The sequence below is a fragment of the Ochotona curzoniae genome, unplaced genomic scaffold (assembly GCF_017591425.1).
Source record: "Ochotona curzoniae isolate NIBS_2020 unplaced genomic scaffold, NIBS_Ocur_1.0 contig_66, whole genome shotgun sequence".
In the NCBI taxonomy this organism is placed as follows: domain Eukaryota; kingdom Metazoa; phylum Chordata; class Mammalia; order Lagomorpha; family Ochotonidae; genus Ochotona; species Ochotona curzoniae.
Window position 1 is genome coordinate 26,749,987 of NW_024466512.1, and position 19,996 is coordinate 26,769,982.

The 19,996-nt window shown below is 37.7% G+C and overlaps 1 protein-coding gene across 3 annotated transcripts; it reads right to left on the reverse strand.

Moving 5' to 3' along the window:
* Positions 1-1,551: 1,551 nt before the first annotated feature.
* LOC121164012 (cytochrome P450 2C2) lies at positions 1,552-17,200 on the reverse strand. Of its 3 annotated transcripts, none has more exons than XM_040991849.1 (9): positions 17,008-17,200; positions 16,373-16,535; positions 16,073-16,222; positions 14,682-14,842; positions 11,700-11,876; positions 9,628-9,763; positions 6,240-6,427; positions 4,280-4,421; positions 1,552-2,045 (listed from the first exon to the last, which is right to left on the reverse strand). In XM_040991849.1, exons 1-9 carry the CDS (start codon positions 17,173-17,175, stop codon positions 1,864-1,866), a joined length of 1,467 nt encoding a protein of 488 aa, XP_040847783.1. In that variant the 5' UTR covers positions 17,176-17,200; the 3' UTR covers positions 1,552-1,863. The 3 variants fall into 3 exon arrangements, with proteins under 3 accessions (XP_040847783.1, XP_040847782.1, XP_040847784.1); XM_040991848.1 differs by having other exon boundaries at positions 9,628-9,769; XM_040991850.1 differs by lacking the exon at positions 11,700-11,876 and having other exon boundaries at positions 9,628-9,769.
* Between the last annotated feature and the right edge of the window lie 2,796 nt (positions 17,201-19,996).

A 19,996-nucleotide genomic window follows, 5' to 3' on the forward strand; every position in this document is an offset into this window, starting at 1 on the left:
TCAATGTATCTGCTTCTTTTTTTGTTTTAATGCATGCACTTTTGCTGTAATAATAAGGAATGCATTGCCAAATCTAGGATCATGAAATTATCTGCAATTTTTAATTCCAATCAGGCTGCACTTTTGTTGTAACATTTTCTATAAACCCTGGAGGCTCCAGTATCATTTGAAATACATTCTCAACTTAATATGTCCAGATCCTTTGGTGTACAGAGGGATAAAAGACACGAATGGGAATTAAAAACATTCAGAGAATTTAAAAAACAAATTCATACATGTTCGTGGATGGTTAAAAACTACATGGAGCGGGCCCGGCGCAGTGGCGCAGTGGTTAAGTTCCTCGCCTTGCACGCCCAGGATCCCATATGGGCGCCAGTTCTATCCCGGCAGCCCCGCTTCCCTTCCAGCTCCCTGCCTGTGGCCTGGGAAAGCAGTCGAGGACAGCCCAAGGCTTTGGGACCCTGCACCCGCGTGGGAGACCCAGAAGAGGCTCCTGGCTTCCGGTCGGCATAGCATCGGCTGTTGCGCTCACTTGGGGAGTGAATCATCGGATGGGAGATGTTCCTCTCTATCTCTCCTCTCTGTATATCCGCCTTTCCAATAAAAAAAAATAATAAAAATAAATCTTTAAAAAAAAAACTACATGGAGCAAAGACAGTTGTTAGAGCGAAGTTTATAATATTGAAGGCAGCGATTAGAAAATAAGAAAGAAACAAAATCAAGAATTTATGTATCCTCTTTGGGAATCCTGAAAATCAGGAGTTAGCTGGGGTATGCAGGGGTATGCATGTGTTTGTGTGCATAAAATGCTAAATGTAAATATAAAACTGTGCATACACACATATATATAACCATGTGTAAAGATCTATGTTCACCTGTACACATACATTAACTTAGAAATACAAGGGCTCGCACTAGATGAACTAAGGATCGCTGATCTGTCATTTTGCTCTCCATTTCCTGCATGTTAAAATACAAGGAAAACAAAATGTTGAATGGAAATTTGATATGTAGTAGACTTCATATGTGTAAGTCTTGAAGATGAAATAACTCTAATAATTATAAGACTGTGGTGTAAATTTAGCAACACGTTTATGCTATGTGTTCAAGAATATGGTAGTAAGGAACAAAATAATAGGTCATAGTGAAGCTTTCTAAGAACTATGTTTCTTGTTAGTGTGTAAGGAGAGAATGATTAAGACAGGTTATTAGCAATTTGAGAGCAATCATATATACTGGAATCTGAGTTGGATAGACAGATATTGACATTTACCCACAGTAATACCAAACCAGGTAAATGGAATTCTAACAAATATTTCCATATGGCTGATCTCACTATTTCTCTAAAATTTGGACCACTACTACACATTTGATTTATCTTTCACATCCAAACTTCCAGTATCTCTAGGTGGCAGTCTAGAAAGTTTCTACTCTTTTTTTTTCCCACATCTAGGCCTATCAATTTGCGAACAACGATAGATCCTTGTGAATCTATTTTCTTTCTTATGTTATTCCCATTATGTAGAAAACAAGAAAATTTGAGAGTTGATGCAGCAATTAATAATGCTTTTATTTAGTGCATGAAGAGGATAAATAGCTTTGAATTGCCAAGTGTCAATCATCTTGAGCAATGTTACAGTGACAATACAAAATTCAATATAATATGACTAGTCCATGTGTTAGCCAATCTATGATTATGGAATACAGGTCATAGCAAATGTGAATTTGTAAAGAGCTCCTGGAAGCTATCTCCTAGGGGGAGAACAGAAATGTCAGAGGTCAAGACGTAGGATACACCCATGGAGGGGAAAGGAACAGCATGATGTTCTGGAGGAAAAGGAATTGTGGATGATCTGTTCTCCTTCAGAGAGGAACGAAGCTGACCTTGTACAAGGGTGGCACACGGATAAAACTACTGGAGAAAGGATCCTCGCTTACATCCTCCGTGTTAACCAGAGGTTTGGGAGTAAAATTCTGTAAAATGGCGGTCAGGAATAAAAATAGCTCCATGCGGGCCAGTGCCTCTCCCACACACACTCGCTTTCCTGAAAAGAGCAAACACAGATGACTCGTTACCTAAATGTTAAATTGCGTAACTATCACAAGAAGTGTGTAGCAGCTACTTGGTCAATGACTGATTAGGAAGATTAATCCAAGACATCATGGCTGCCGGACAGTATATATGCGCACTTGTGGACACCTAAGGTCTTCTTATATCAGTCACCCTCCCCCTCAGCAAATACTTAGGAACAGCACTTCTGTGCCATACATTCTACTAACTGTTACCACGTTGGAAGTGTTCTTTTGACATTCTGAGTACAAGAGATTGAAGAGAGAAAGTGTGAGTGGAGGTGGTTCATGCTTTAAAAAAATATGCTATAAAAAAGTTCATAAGATAGAATGAAGATATGTTTACTTTGGTGCAAAAACAATTTTAAAATATCATACATTTTTGTACTACACACTTTCTGTGAATTTTTGAATGGCTCTCTTAAAGCAACACAAAAACTCTTATCATCAAAATATATGTATTTCAACATTATTTTCCATGAACTCTTTAAAGTGCCCTTTTATTTTACATTCTTTCAATTCTGTGGTAGAATAGTTAGCCAACAACTTTCTCTCCCCAGGACAATTTTGAAATCATATATCTAAATATGTCACTTTTGATTTAGAACTTTAGATGGCTCCTATGACTATACCTTAGGATAAGACAAACATGTCTTGATCAGGCCCTTCATATTCTGTTCCTGATCTGATGTTCAATATCACTTCTTCCCTGCTTCATACCCTCTGCTCAGCTTGGATCGTAACCCCTCTGTCTCAAAGTCAGTATCCAATATTTCAAGCTGCATCTCATGCTATCCCATTGGTCTAAGAAGCTCTTCTGTTTCCTTTTGGACCCATGTCCCATATCACTTCCTCTTTACAATATTAGTGGCACCTTTGGGCAGTATAATCTCTCCCTTTCTAGGTTTCTTCATCATATTCATGACCTACTGATGCATTTTTTAAATGCAGACAAGATGTGAGTTCATTAAAAGAAGAGTTTATTCCTTAACATCTAGGTAAGAGGGACTGATTCGTTGTCACAGTAAACTAAGCCTCTACCAATGGTGTCAGCATCAAATATGCGTGGGCAATTCACATTCCATATGCTCCAGTTCTAATCTAGCTACCTCCTTAAGAATTGGAAAACTGCAGAGCAGGCAGAGGAAGCCTTTGGACCCCCGTGCCCACTTGGCAACACATAAAGCTCCTGGCTTCAGACTGGCTCAGCTCCATTTATTGTGGTCATTTGGAGAGTTTAAACCAGCGGATGAAAAAACTGTCTCCTCTCTGTAGCTCTGACTTTCAAATAAAAATAGATAAATCTTTCTAAAAAGTTCATATGAACAATGTCAGATCCACAGTTTGCATGGAAAGAAGGCAAAGGGGAAATGGATGGTTTCCATGTCTACAGGCAGAATATATGCAACTTAGCTGAGGACAGTAAATGTCCAAGGTGTATGATTCTGAGGACAAGATCAAGGTGCTCTGAAGTCACTTAAGAGCATCCTACACATTCTCAGTGTTTCCCTTAGTCCAAGATGTACAAGGGATGTCCTGACCCTGAGGTTCATGCCTCCGAGCCAAGAGTGTCCTGCTTCTTTCCTTTCCCTGCTAACTTTCTCCTGTGAGAAAGTTCAAATGTCCTTTTTGCTGTTGCAAAGGTATTGTGTTCATGGGCAGAAAGTTGACAGCTTTCTCAACCAACCTCCTTAGCAACCTCTTCATCTCTTGTTCAGAATACTCATCTACTGGGTTGCAAACAATGTTCTGATTATTCACATGCTTCTCTAATTTGAAAGGGGGCCCCTAAGCAGTATTTATTGCTCCAGGGTATATATTATGTTCCTATAAGTCATTCAGAGTAAGGGCCACTACAGAGAAGCTTCTAAAATTATCGAGTTACATACACTGCCCCAGCAGGCAAATGAATGTCCTCTACTAAGAGTGTCACTTGTGTAGCAAGATACACTTCCAAGTATAATTCCATTAAGTTTTACTACAGCTTTCTCAGTTTGAACTGACAGAGTTAACACCCCAAACCTCACTAACCTCCCTCCATAATCAGGATGCATCACGAGCAAGGAATGTCAACAGGTACTGAGAATGAATCTCCTGATTTGCACAAATAACAAATCTATCAGCTCCACAGGACACACAACTTAAGTTTAAACTGATCCCCAAAGCTTAAACTGTCTGAAAAGCACAAATGGAAAGGAATTTCTATTACCTATTGAGAAAGGCATGAAGTAGTCACTTTTCCTAAAATTGCCACTCTTATCCAGGAAGTGGCCAGGATCGAACACCTGTGGGTTGGGGAATTCTTTTTCATCATGCAGCACAGAAGCCAAAGATGTTAATACATCTGTGCCCTGAAAAACAAAGGAAAGTGAATTCTAAATAAGTTAAGGAACAGGGAGAAAAAGTGGGAATTATAAAGTTAATCTCTTTGGCCAATTTCATCTAAAACAAACTGTTTGCAAAAAAGAGCGATGACATTTCCAGCCAAAGGAATAAACAGAGATGAATTGAAGCCAAGAAGGCCCTGATTTTTCTACAAGCCTCCCAACAGCACGCAAGTGCTAAAGATTTGGGAACTTGAGTGGCAAATCCTCTGCTGTTCCCCCCTGTTTCACCATGCTTATCCCTCGTGTTGCTCTGATTTACTGCCTCCATTTTCACCTGTCGTACTGTAGGTGGACTTTTGTTTAAATGAATGTTGATGCTTAGCTAAATGTGATGACTCTAGAAAAGTCAGGAGTACTTGGAAATTATTCATAGGGCATTTTCATTGGTGGTCTTATTTAACTAGGCCTTTGGAGAAATACTAGTGAAAGTATAATGAAATCTACTTAGTCCTCATCTTTTAGATGCAATATTTTTCTTTCGATATAAACAATGTAGGGTAATGTTTCATTGCAGATAAATCCTGCTTTTCAAAACACAGAGGCCAGGGCAGGTGTTTGACACGACTGTGAACAACTCTTGTATGCTATCCACTAGCATTTCCAGCTGTCTAGTTTGAAAGACTGCCCTGCTTCTGATTCTACCTACTAACAGGCACTCTAAAGCATGAATGCTGTCATTGCCAAGTAGTAGAAATTTCTTGTTCTGGGGAGACACATATGAAGTATTTAAGTGTTAAGTGTGATCAAGTGAACACATATTGATGATTGATGGATGGGTTAAATGTAGACATGTAGAGCTCTCATATGTAGACTATATATCATGTTAAATTTCATTAAAATGTTTTAAGCTTTTGATTCACACTTTAAGGAAAATACAATCCTTCTAAGTTTATCATATTTTTATCTAAAACTTTTCCTTTTAAAATCTTTTACATACATATCTATTTTAGTTTATTACCTAGTATATTTCAACGCAAATGATTTCTCAGAATGTTGCTTTGAGAAATGAAACAAAGCATTTTGCTGCTGAGGGTTAGTCTGCATTGCACACTGGCATGCTGGCTTGAGTTTCCACTACTCCACTTCTGATGCAGTTTCCTGCTGATGCATGCTGGGATGTATGAAATCGTGACTCCAGTGCTTGGCCCTTGCCACTCACATGGACATGTCCACAGAGGCCTGGGTTCTTGGCCTTAGCAAAACCTAGCCTGATTTTCTGCAAGCATTTAGGGGGTGAACCAGTTGGTAAAATGTTGTGTGTATGTGTCCATGTCTGTACGGGGGTCTCCCTTTTTTACTTTCAACTAGACAAAAACAAAGGGAAATGTGTGAGGGAGAATAGGCTAGGAAATATTCATTATACTGCTCAAACTGTATACACAAAACAGATAGAACTTATTCCCTTTATGTAAACAAAGTTTTTAAAATACATGTTTTATACCTTTACACTGAAATAGCAGACTTCATCAAGCTTTATGTAAGTTTTGCACTTTCATTATAAATTTAAACTAAGTGAGCAAATGTCATGTATTTCACAACACAGATCAAAAACCACAATGACACTCCCCATCCTAGACTCCAGCCCATCCTCCTCCTTCCTTCCTTCCTTCCTTCCTTCCTTTTTTTTTTCTTTTCTTTTCTTTTTTGTTTTATTTTCTTTCTAGTTTTCAAAATGAATTACCTCTCTCACACTGGCTATTGGAGGATTGAAACTATATTGAATTTGAGAATTTCAACATTAGAGACCTACAGTACTGGCCAAAAAAAAAAAAAAAAACTTACCTTGGGGATGAGGTAGTTTCTGAATTTAATGTTACAGGTTGCTGTATGTGGCACATTGTTGGGGATGAGGTTAATGTACCTCTGGATCTCGTGCACCACAGCGTCCATGTAGGGCATGCGGCTCCTGTCCTGCATGCTGGGGATTCGATCTCTGCCGATCACACGCTCAATCTCCTCCTGCGCTTTAGCTGAGAAGACAGAAGGGAGTGAGAAACCTTGGAATAAGGGACATATGGCACTTTCCTTGTAGCAGGTGAGGCTAACTGAGACAGAATGAAAATTATCCAATCAGCCCAAAAGGTCATAGTACACAGAGACCGACAGAAAGACCATCTATTAGAAACACAGATGAGGAACTTCAAATAGTTCATGGAAAACTCTTACTATGTAGAAACAATGTTGGATGTCGATTTTTGTACAAAACGAACATTTTGATTCCATTTTTCATGAGTATTCTGAATTACCTGATATAGCTCTCTTACAAGCTACATATAAAAAACTTGTACATACCTATTTAGTAGCAAAAAGTGTAAGAAAGAAATATAATAGGAAAAGATGCTTCAAAATATAAATATTTGCCATAGGTTAATCAATAAATTACTATTTTTCAGATTGAAATATATATATAGTATATATGGTACTTACAGTATCATATAATATAGATTTTAAATACTATGTTATATGTAGTAATTATATTATATATTATATCATATATCATATTATATGTATGTATAGCACTGTATATATTATGTAAAGTGTATATAATTTTTTAAATTGAATTATACAAGCTGATTTATATGTGGTTATTTATTTGCATAATAAGTGTATCCCTTCATCTATAGGCTAGAATGTCCCACCTACACATACTGCAAGAATGCTCATTCTGAAGCATTCCACAATTTTTCTTTTAGGATTATGTTCAAATTTCTTCTGTTCTCATTTGACTAACTATTTTAATTTGGGTTCAATTGGTGATTTGGTGCATGTGTTCAGTATGTAATGGGCATATTAGAAGTGTTAACATTTCCATCTCCCTAAACATTATTATACTTTTGGCTAGCATTTGCTTTTTGTACATATTGATGTGTGCAAAATGTCTTTGGAGTAGCTAACATTTCCCTCTTTCATAAAGTTTTATGTTTACGATCTTCATGCTTTTCTCTTCTGTTTATTCATAAATTTCATAATAACGGTGGTGAACTGTAGTCACTCCACTGAACTGGAGAATGCTAGACCTCATTTCACTGTGCATTGCTATTATTCAACCTTGCTTTATCCCCATCCTTTCAAGCCTCTAATAATCACTAATCTACATTAATTTCTACTTTTTGATAACTTCCAGAAAAAGAGGAATAATGTGCAAAGTGTGAATTTCTCTGTCTCTTAACATCATGACCTCTAGTTCCGTTCATAATTTATGAAGCCTGCCTGTAGGAGAGGGAAGGATATAACATCTCTATCAATGATATCCATCTCATGCAGTCACCTACAGACACAGACATACATGCCCTTTCCATCACTGTGCTTCCCTAATACTTTCACATCGCAGACTTGACCATATCAGTGTGAGGTGTCATCATTCAATCACTATGACTTATATATCACATATCACTGACAAATAATGATCTTTTACATATGCATATCTTTATCTATTTCAACTCCCAATTCCACATGCCATCTTAGAAGCTTGCAGATGCCCAGATGTTTTTTCAAATTCCTGGTTTCAAATATTCTATCTTACTGACATCATCAATTAGATGGTCATTCCTCCTCAGGGATGTGTCCTCTCACCTCACGGGAACTATTTGATCCATTCTGAAATGATGTTTCCTGAGCCTGTTGTGCAGCACACACTGACCTGTCACGCTCTCTGCTGATTCCTGAGGCCCATGAGCTCCTCTCATTTAGTGTCAGACATTTGGACAGAACACATCTTCTAGTGTCCTTCCGAACAAGTAAAAGTGGAGGATGAATTCATTGTCATTATTAGGTCTCATAATAAAAGAACACAGAGAATGGCAAGCAATCAAGGCTTACTGTGCCGCTGGAATACTCAATCTTTGTAACACAGTTTGCCTTTTAAATATTCTGTTTATCTTTTAGTCCCAGTGCTCTGATATTCTACAAACCTTTGTTTGGGTGGATATTTTGATTGAATTCACTTAATGCGCTTTTGGTGAGAGTTTTCCATCTTGATTGCACTAAGTAGAGCCCTTTTAACTGGGGCTACTCCTGTACTGCTGACATGCAGTGCTTGGCTTACAGGAACAGGTGGAGAAAGTGGCAAAGGGCAATCACATTTGAGTGCACCTTTACTTTTTCCTTCCTTTTAAGCCTACTCATTACTCTTTCCCAGGCTCAGATGTGCCTTTGCTGAACCTCTTAAGGGCAAGATCTCTAGAAAATCATTTCTGGAGTGGGTGTGGAGGCACTCCTGTTTTCTGCTTCCTTCTTCCTCTTTCTGCTCTGACACTGTTTATCCCCAAACTGAGAGCTTTTACTAGAAGCATGTTTTGTCCTGCTCATTTAGGACAAAACATTCTCTTCTGACACTTAGGAATTTCAATTTCTCTATAGAAATGAATATTTTCTTTATTTATTCTGTGTCCTTCAGAAGAGTGTTAAATACTTTAACAAGGATGATTCTCATCTGTAATCAACGTATCATTATTTCAATGCAATTATGAAACAAAATAATCTGACTACTTAATATGATATATAGATACAGAACTTGCTTAGAGTCAAACATTTTAACTTTTTAAAAACAGTGCTTCTAAAAGATAACACTATTAGCCCTATGACAAAAAATATTATCTTGGTAAATTCAGATTCCTAGATGAATAAATTCTTTAGGCATATTTTTTGCCTAAGTGATTTTCTTACAAGCTTAACTTTTTTAAATACTCCACACAGGAAATTTTCTCAGGCCATCTCGTGAAATTTCTAACGCATTTAATACACATCAATAAAGAGAATTTTGATCTTCTTTTCCATTGCTTTAGCAAATAGCATGAGATTGTTGAGAATATACATACCATTCAGAGAGCTCTGCTCTTCAGAAGACAAGGTAAAACAATCCCAGGTCAGTACACAATACCTGTGCCTACTGCAAACTCCCTCCCCCGAAACCTAACATTATAAAATGTTACCAACCCAAAGCTTGATGACTTTTGCTACAACTCACATTGTGTCTGCTACTCTCAGTCACTCTCCCCTATTGTGTACATGTGAATCATCTTTATTCCTTCAGCACATTTATACAGATTAAAGCTGAGGAAACAGAAATTTCAATAGTGAAACTTATCTGAGATGGTAAAGATGGAGGACACTGGCAGAGGCTTTCCAGCATCCTGTGGATATTTGCCGTGGTCATCAGTAATGAACACACCTGTAACTTCAGGGTGCTTCATCAAGAGCAGCAGTCCATATCTCAAGGTGGTACTGGTGGTCTCTGTCCCAGCCATGAACACATCACTCACCGTGCTCATTAAGTTTTCAGTAGTAAATTCAGACTGTTCATTGTTCTTTTCCTAGGAATCATGATAGGAATAATTTGATAGATTGCTAATATACTTAATCATAATCAATCCAGAAGACCTCAAATTTTTCTAAAGGTAAGCAAATTGATAAAGTGGAGAAAGTATTATTGACACTACAACAACTGCATGATATGTATCATAGAGAATGTACAGGAGCAAATCTTCATTTCGTTATACCTATGCACCATTCATGCCTCAAACTTCCTTTCCCTAGCTTCTGTTGCAACTATACTGCCCATTCCAATTATTTTTCATAAATAACATGGATGGCCCACTGATGTCACTTCCTATTTTCTTTTTCTTACTCAAAACACATGTAAGTATATGAAGTGAAGGTGGCTAATACTTCACTTTGGAACATGACTCAGTATCAATGAAAAGACACATGGGCTGATTGTGATAATAGAAAATGATAAGCTCCTAAGTCCGTGAGGCTTCAGTTCTGTAACTCTAGTCCTGAACTAGTCAACAAAAAACTCCCTGAATGTGAGAGAAACACACCAGTCATGGGTATGTTGTTAATTGATCTTTCATCTCTTTGTATAAAGACAAAATTTATAATGGAGCTAATATGGTCATAGCTTGCGAAAACCAAAATAACTCAGAATTCAATTATTGCAATTCTGAGAGTGACTTCAACAACAGGGATAAGGCTATCCATCTTCTACCCCTGGATTCTCCAAATAAACATGAATCAATTAACCATTTTCCAGTCAAAGAAAACTGGAAGAGTCACAAGACTCCTACATATTTGTCTACTAGGAAAATATCCACATCAGTTTGTAAGGAAAATCTGTGATAAACTCAAGTATGGGCCCCATCATGCCTACTATGCCATTCAATACAGAAGGAAATTCCCAAACCAATCTCCATGGTTCTGCAGGATTTAAGTCTTAATACACTCACTCTAAGACTCAGCTCAAAAGTAAATGTCTATAGTAGACATTAAAAAATGAAATCAGTTCAGAGCATAAACTACAGAAAACCATTAATCCACAACACAAGGTAGCCAGGGAGAGTAATGCTAAGAGGTTCTGCAAAACAAAGGAACAATTTTTTGACTTTTACCAGTAAGTCAACAATTACTATGAATATGAAAAGATTTATTTCGTGATCAAAAAGCATATATGGATGAATGGAAAAAATAATAACTATATGTGACCCAACAACTAATGCCTACAAGATGTTTATTTCACCTTAAAGGACACTCACAAACTAAAGGTGGGTAGTCTGGAAGTGGGCCTTGAGACACGTCATTTGCAGATCATTCCACGGAATGTCAGCGATCATTTTCTGTTATGTTTTACCTGCATTCCACTCCTGCTTCAGTTCATGTCTACACTTGATCCCTCAATGCTAACTCTCAGCTTTGTAAGTTCTAGGCAGACACTTCCAGTGTCATCTGTTCAAGTTCACTTTTACTTACACTAATTCAGCAATCTTTCCCTTTCTTTGTCTACCTCATATCTCAGAACCTGAAATTCTCTCCCATATTTGACTACAAATATTTGTAGATCAGTGTCCAGCATTAGGACATGCAAGAAACCTACCAGAATTTTAAAAAATTATAAAATGTAAAATAAGAATTTAAAACTAAATAAATGTAATTTCATGAAATTTTGAAGAAAAAAAAAATCTGTTTCACATTCTCCCATACAATGCATTGGCTTGACACGCTGAATTTTTAACTTTTTCTTCTCCGTACCCACTGAGGTTTATATTCTGTCTTACTTCTTGTATTTAGTACCTAACGCAAAACCTATGTATTCTAAGTAATATCCTGTTTTTAATACTTCAGTGAAGTTTAATTAAGATCTATGCTCTCAATATATACTTAAACTGCTTACATGACCATTTAGACATTTCCATTTTAGATATTATTAACAAACCATAAAACACAGGCAAGTTAATAACATTTTACCTGTTCCATTTTGATCAGGAAACAATCAATGAAATCCCGAGGATTATTAATGTCCAAAGTTTTTTGGTGCTCTTTTATTTTCTCCGCAATATAATTTTTCACATAAAAAATATTTTTGACTGCTTTTCTATGACTCCCAGGAAAATAATCATACAAAACTGGAAAAATATTGCAGACCTTTAAAATTTAAAAGCAGATATTAAAAACATATACAGAAGACAAATACACTACATGCCACCACATTGTACTTTTAAACATTTCATTGTTCAAATAAAGTAATCCTTTGTGCAATGTTTAAGAAAGCCAAAGCTGAGCCCATAGTCAAAGGTGAAAATAGCTCACTGCATTCTCACATTACTTTGTTGAATCTTTATGTTAATTCCATCATTTTATGATTGATTCTCCCCCCTGCAACACTAAAATAGTGAAGACTGGCAAGTTGCTATCATTCACATGCTGTGACATTCCAAGCAGAAGCCAAGAAAGTATAGCACACAGTCACTCCCTGCCACTTCTCTGTGAGCAAGCAGCTGCAGGAACAGGACCACGATTATGTGACTGGGACAGCCACAAAGATGTCATGGAATCCAGATTAATATTTTATGGATAAACACTTGTGCACCAGGGCCTGGTACTGTGGCATAGTAGGGTAAGCTTTTGCCTGCCATGCCAGCATCACATGTGGGTGTTAGTTCATATCCCATCTGATCCACTGCTGATCTACGTCCCTGCTTATGGCATGGAAAAACAAAGGAAGATGGCTCAAGTCCTTGGACCCCGTACGCACATGACAAGTCCAGAAGAAGCTCCTGGTTATTAGCTTCAGATCAGCTCAGCTCCAGCCATCACAACAATTTACAGAGTGAACCAGCAAATGGAAGAGTCTCTCTCTCTCTCTCTCTCTCTCTCTCTCTCTCTCCTCTCTGTGCAATTTGCCTTTCAAATAAAAATAAATGATGAAGAATTCTGTCAGCCTTGTCTGGTTACCAACCTCAAGGAACCAATCATGTACTGCTATGCTTTTCAGAAATTCCAGACAAGATCTGTGGTCTCAAATAGTCTCTTTCCTTGACACATCATTTACATTATTTCAGCCAAAGATTGTAATGAAGGGTTTTATTGGTGTTGATTGGTAGACAAGATGGTGAATAGCAGAATATTCTCCAAGAAGTGCCTTGGATTTCAAGTGAGAGTCAGGGGTATTCATCAGCCCAAAACCTAATGACTTCATAGAAACTAAGTTTTGGATTCAATGACAAAGCTACCAGCCAAAGGATTTGAGTTCCATTGCTATATCTAGGTATTTGTTCTCTTATCATAAAAAGGAGAATTCAGTTCTCTATCCCAGTCACCGACTCCATGACACTATAATAAATGTAGGACTATGGCATGCAAACATTCACTTCACCATGAATGTCAGTCAAAATGACACGACACCTCCAAGTCTCACCCCTTCACAAAATGTTTTGAGAAAACAACAAAACAGAACCAACTTCGTCACAACAAAGATTTACAGTAACAGAAGAAAGCTAAAGGGAAAGAAAATTGCAACTTAAAAGCAGTAGGAAAACCTGCAGCATTTTTGCTTGCCCTTGTCCTGACTCTCTCCTTGACTGTCAGTGTTCTTGGCAAGGGATTTGAGCACTTTGACCCTGGGAATGAAAGCTAGGTTTGTTAATCAGGGAACTCAGAAATACCATGCACACTAAAGAATTTAGGAAATTATGAGCTTACCTCGCTAGGACATAGGCTAAAAAAAGAATGGCAGCTTAAGCATTGTTGGTAGTGGTTGAAGCGCCAGTTAGAACATTCATATCCCACACTGCAGTGATGTGCTCATGACCCAGCTCCATTTCCAATGTCAGCTTCCTGCTCATGCAGAAAGACAGTAGGTACTACTGCCTTTCCTGGCCTACACAGATAGTGCTTTAAGTACTTGAGACTATTCTGCTTACATAGGAAGCCTGGATTTTGTTCCATGCCCGTGATTTCAACTTGGCCCAGCCCTAGCTGTTGTGTGCATTTATGGTGACTAAAAAGTTAGAAAATTCCTATACCTCTGTGCCTTTAAAATAAGATCAAAGGAAATTGATAAAGAAGTAAATTTTTTTTAAATATGTCTTGAAGAAGGCTCAGCCCTCTCCTTGAAACCAAGGATTAGTTTTATCCACAAGTGAAAGCTGAAGTCAGGGATGTGCCAACATAGTTCCTGTTGCAAGAACTATCATTTCCTCCCTCCCTCCCTTCCTCCCTCCCTCCCTCCCTCCCTTCCTCCCTCGCTCCCTTCCTTCTTCCCTTCCTTCTTTCTTCCTCCCTCCCTCCTCCCTCCCTCTCTCCTCCCTCCCTCCCTTTCTCCCTTCTTGCTTTCTTCCCTCCCTCCGTTCCTTTCTTCCTTCCTTTCTCCCTCCTTCCTCCCTCCCTCCCTTCCTTCCTCCCTTCCTCCCTTCCTTTCTTCCCTCTCTTCCTTCCTGCCTTCTTGCAATCCTGCCTTCCTTCCTCCTTTCCTTCCCTCTGTCCTTCCTTCCTTGCCTTACTTCTTTGTTTGCTCTTTCATTCTCACTTTCTTAATTCCTCTCTTAAATCTCTCAACTTCTCTATCAATGATTATCCCTACCTCTTTATTCTCTCATTTTTCACATTCACCTTCATCCCTGTCAATTCAGCACTCAAGCTAAGGGAGCAGGGAATTCAGAGCCACACAATGCAGCCCTATACAGTTTTGTTAAAAGATAGTGTAAAAAAGTCACCCAACAAATACCAGAGCAGACAGAAACAAAAACACACAAACAAACACAAAGGCCAAAGAGAGCCACAAAATAATGTGAAAAGGGGAGAAAAATTAATATTCAAACCAAATTATTTGAACAAAGCTATAAAGAACTGAGTGTGTGGAAAGTGGAGAGGCTGGACATCAGAGTGCAACTCTGACTTCAAAAAGGAGAAAGGAAATTATTTGTCAGGAAGACAGGACTTTGGTCTCACCTGCACCCATGCAGAATTCAAAATCTTGAAGTTTTCGTTGAATTTTCCCATCAAGCTAAGAAAATTCTGGTCTCTGTAATCAAAACGGTTCTGGAAAATCACGGAGCAGATCACATTACATGGAGCAGCTCCCAAGATAAAGGTGGGGTCACAGGGTGCAGCTAGAGTAGAAATATTTTCAAACACTGTTAAAATACACATACAAAAGTCCTTGCCTTTTAATCAACACGATGTAACTTAGAATCCAAAACAGTATGTATTTGGAAGTTAACTTTAAATAAGCAGCATCTTCCGCATTCTTAGAACTACTCAAAGAATTTCCCATGAGCCTAAATTAACCAGTCCACCCTAGCTTGTTTGGTAATAGCTTGCTAACTGCTCCATTAACATCTACCGCATGAGGAAAACCTCACCACCTCTGTGTACAGGATTCTGATCCTAAGTCACTACCATTTCGGAGGGCAACAGGGATCACTTTTGAAAATATCTAATAACTAAAGTTGTCAGTATACAATTATATTTAGAAACCTGCAGATAATTAAGGAAGAAAATAATTTGGGACCTTTTATAGATACAGAATAATTAAAGAAACTGTATATAGAAACTGCAGAGAGAAGATTAAAGAGAAAATTACAAAACATTCTCAATTGATGATGAAATATACAGACATCATTCATGTAATTTTAAATCATAATCTAATGTACATGAATTATAAAATAGATGATTTGCCTAAAATTAAGATGAAATTAGAAATCTTCATTTTGAAAATGATTGACAGGACAAATACCAACATGAAATTAACAAATGAAGTCCTTTTATTTCATTAATTTAGAAAGAAGAAAAATAATTCTTACATTTGGTAACAATGTCCACCCTCACCAATTAGCACCTGTATTTAATCCATTTGGAGAAACTCCATGCTGTAGTGGGATTGAAATTGTTGCTCTGTTAACCATCCACAGAACAGTGCATTTCCACGGATATTTTAGCTTAAAAATCAGTTAAATCAAATCCATCATTTTACAGATAAAAGTTATAGCAGAAGAAATTGTGGATTTTCATTTTTCTATTTTGTTTGATTTTGGTTGTGCAGTATTTGAATGAAATAGTTGTAATTAAAAAATCAACCAACATAAGTAAAATATATGTAAAGTGATTTCAAATTCACATTATGGATATAATTAAAAGCTAAGCTTTCAAAAACATTTTTCTTTTAACATAGAAAGTAAGGAGTAGCTAGAGGTTAGTGATCTGAGTCAGCTTCAGAACTTCTCTTCTCTTTCTGGGGGCTAACAGAGAAACACAGAATGAAAGATCTTCTTGTCAGTGTGTCAGGGGGCCACTACTACAGCAGAGAGCAGTCTCTTAAGGACATACAAGCAGTCACCCACCGTTGGTTTTCCTCAGCTCCTCCACAAGGCAGCGGGCCTCCTCTTGAACTCGCTCCTCTATGCTCCTCTTCCCCATCCCGAAATTGCGCAGGGTCATGAGTGAGAAACGCCGGGTCTCTACCCATCTCTTTCCATTGCTGAAAATGACTCCTAATACCAGAAGAGATGAAAACTAGGAAGAGGACTGTAAGCAATGATGAGGGAGCCAGCACCTGGATTGGGCTGGCTCTATAAGAGAAGCATCACATCATCCCCTTTACCACCTGCCAAAAAAGCACACACAGACACAAGTGTACTTACCAAATCCTTTATTAATTTTTGCTGTAACTAGGAAACGGCTTCTTCCAGAAAGCTCTTGTCCAAGATCAATCAAAGCTTCCTTCACTGCTTCATAGCCATGCACGACCACAGTGGGTTTCATGCCCAAATACACAGTGAACACAGGACCATAGACCTTTGCAAGCTGGAGACAGAAAAACCAAGAAAATAATAGTACAAGAAATCATTCATTGGTCTACATATCTTTGCATGCCTGATCAGAAAGAATTGCTCAAGTTTGGACCAATACTCCAAATGCCAATGATACTATTTCAGATCATCTGAACAGAATACCTTTCATAAACAATAGATGACAAATCCCTGATAACAAAACACTTTGTTTCCACTGAATCATGCAACAAAATAATTAATGAAATGTTAAAGGCAATAGTATTCTATTATTTTGACCCTACATCACATCTTAACTGTTTTTCTACAAGCAAAATGTATTATTTTTTTTCCATTATTTTTGACAGGATTCCACCAAAAATAATAATCCACTGGAATTATTGCCCTTAAATAAAATATTTTGGTAATTAACCTTCAGTGATACAATTTAATTAGAATTTAATGCTGATTAATCACCCTTGAAAAGGTGTTGCATAAAGTACACTTACATTGGTTAAGGATGTGCTTAAGTCCTTCAAATCCACCTGCATGAGGTTTCCAAGAATTGGAAGAGGAGTGGGGCCAGGAGGGAGCTTCCCTCGCCCATGGTTCTGCTTCCAAATGGAAAGGAGAAGCAAGCAGGAGAGACAGACCACCAAGAACACCACGGGATCCATCAGAGACTTCCCTTATTCCCGAGTCAACTGGGAGCTGGCAATCTCAGGCTTATATAACGTTGCTGCTGAAAATGTGTCCCCTTGACCTGTTAAAGCAGCCAGTGGGCTGGATGTACTGAACCAGCTGTATTGAGTGAACTTTGGATATTTTTTTCTTCTTGTATTTCCCATTGCTCCCATACCTTCTCCACTCCAGGTCCAAAGTCCTGTTCTATCTATTGTGGGGTGAGGCAGAATTTTTCAGTCTGTTTTTTTGTTTTTTTGTTTGTTTGTTTGTTTTTGGGGGGAGTGTTTTGTTTTTGGTTTTGGGTGGTTTGTTTATATTTGTTTTGTGTCTAAATAGCACTAGAATGGAAACTTTACTAGATCTTCAAGAGCACTGCTTATACAAAACCATGTTCTGTGAGTACACCATTAAAATTCTGTTGTGTTGATTAGCAGTCATTTCTTTTTAAATTCATGGTTCTATTATGTAAGGTACACAACATGATGTTTTAGTGTAGTATGCACAGGAAAATGATCACGACAGTCAAGTAAATTTTACTATTTATCACTTTAAAAAGTTTACTGGGTTTTGATCAGAAAGCCTAGCATCTACACAGTTAGCATATTTCAGAATTTTATACACACAAACACACACACATACACACACACATATATATATATATATATATATCGCCATACATTACATCTCTAATTTATTTCTCCTCCCTAACAGCGAAGTGTGAACTTTAACATGTTTTTCCTATTGGACTTGTTCTCATTCTGATAAACACTATTCTACTCGTCTTTCTATCCATTAACCTATTTTTTAGATTATCTATGTCAGTGAGATGCTTCAGTATTTTTCTAATTAAGGTGTATTTCTTTGAGTGTGAAGTTCTACCATTCATCCTATGCTGCAATAACTGGTAGGATCTCTTGTTTTTAAGGTAAAAAAGTTCACAATGTGAATGGATGTATCTGAAATTGTCAAGTCATCTGGTGATGGACGTTTAAGTCATTTGCATGTCTTAGTGCATGTAAATAATGCTAGGCTTCTGTAATTATTTCTAACTTCAATGTAGAGAAATCCAGGTTTGTAAAGACTGCATATACTCAACAATAAAACTGACCAGACATGGATTCTGAAGGCAACAGACCTCATTTAATTCCTTATTCCTTGAGTCTTGTTTCATTCCCACTAGGTAGAGAGCTCATCAGGATTTACCAACACTTACAGTGTTACTCAGTAATGACTCAAGCAGGATCTGAGTCAATAATTGAAGTATGGGCTAATAAAAGTGAGTGTCAGAAGAGGCCTTTTTTTGTAATCATTAAAATTGTGAAAGTTGAACTTTGTTTTTCGGACTCTAAAATATTTGTTTTACTATATTTGGAGAAAATGAAACAAAAGATTTTCTTTGAGGTGATCAGATTATTTCTTTTAAAGTTGTCACCGCTCCACTGTTTAAAAGTTGGAGCCCCTGCTTTGTTCTTTCTCTTTATGGGATGAGACATACATAGCTACAGACAGAGGAACCTCAGATCGCTAGGTAATGCTTATTTTAATTTGGGGAATGAGGATTTGTGAGATGGAAGTTTCTATAATACATGAGCACAAGACCACATTTTAGAACCCAATTCAGTGGTTCTAAAACTTATCACCGACCAAATGGATGATGAGGGGATAATCTGAGTGAAATATTTCACTATCATAGAATAATCTGCAAAGATGGTGGATTAGGTCTGTTTTTACTCAAAAAAAAAAATTATCGGGAAGTGGTATGGGCATAGAAAATGCTACATGCATCCTACATGAATGATGTAGCTCACAGAATTGCTACTAGGTGAACATATCTGTGTAACCACCATATTGGTCAAGAAAAATGATTTTCTAGCACTTTAGAAGTCTCATTATATCTTCTCATAATTACTTTTTCCCCTCTTTACATACATTCAGCCTCAAGACATAAATTAGTTTTGCCTATTTATGAACATGAATTATACATTATGCACTTGCATTATCTAGTTTTTTTCATTAGGTATTGGTTACCTGCAACACAATCATGCACAATGTATTGATCACAGACAACCAAGGTCATGTTTCACCTTTTGTGCACTCATATTTAAGGAATCACTTCAATTCACACTTGTACCCAAGCATTTTGTCATCTGACAAGCATACCAGACTCTGCTACCCATTCAGAGCATCCTAGAAACAATTGTTTCCCCAGACATTAAACCTTCTTGGCTTTCCAAATTATGCTATTTCAGCCAAAGAATGTGGTGAAGAGTTCACTAAGTGTTGGTTGAGAAACAAGCACAGAGGTAGCAAAAGCTTGTCAACAAAGGTCTGAGACTCCACTGAGGGCCCAATGACTACCTAGAAACTGGGTTTTCAGGTTTGATAGAAAAACCAACAGCTTAAGGAGTTTAATTCCAGTTCTATATTCAGACATTTGTTTCTGCTCCACAAAATAAAGAGCTCAGACCCCATTTCCTGGGCAGCCACTCCCTGATACTACAATTTGGACATGAGTGCAGGACAGAAGAGGAAGAAGAGGCAGAGAAGGAGCGGAGTTCCTATACCTGCAAAACTGTATCATGGAAAATAGTAAAAATAAAAATTTTTCAGTGTAAAAAATTATGGTGCACAGCCACACTCTAATTATAGACCCATGAAAGACACCGTTTTTTGGTGGAAAAAGCTCAGGCAGTCCTTAGGGTGGAAGAAGTGATAGCCATGATTTAAGTGGCTGCAGAGAAACAGCAACAAAATGCTACAGTTCATAACAGGAGGGACAGCAGAGTCCTCAGGAAGCAGCAAGCTTCAGGTGAC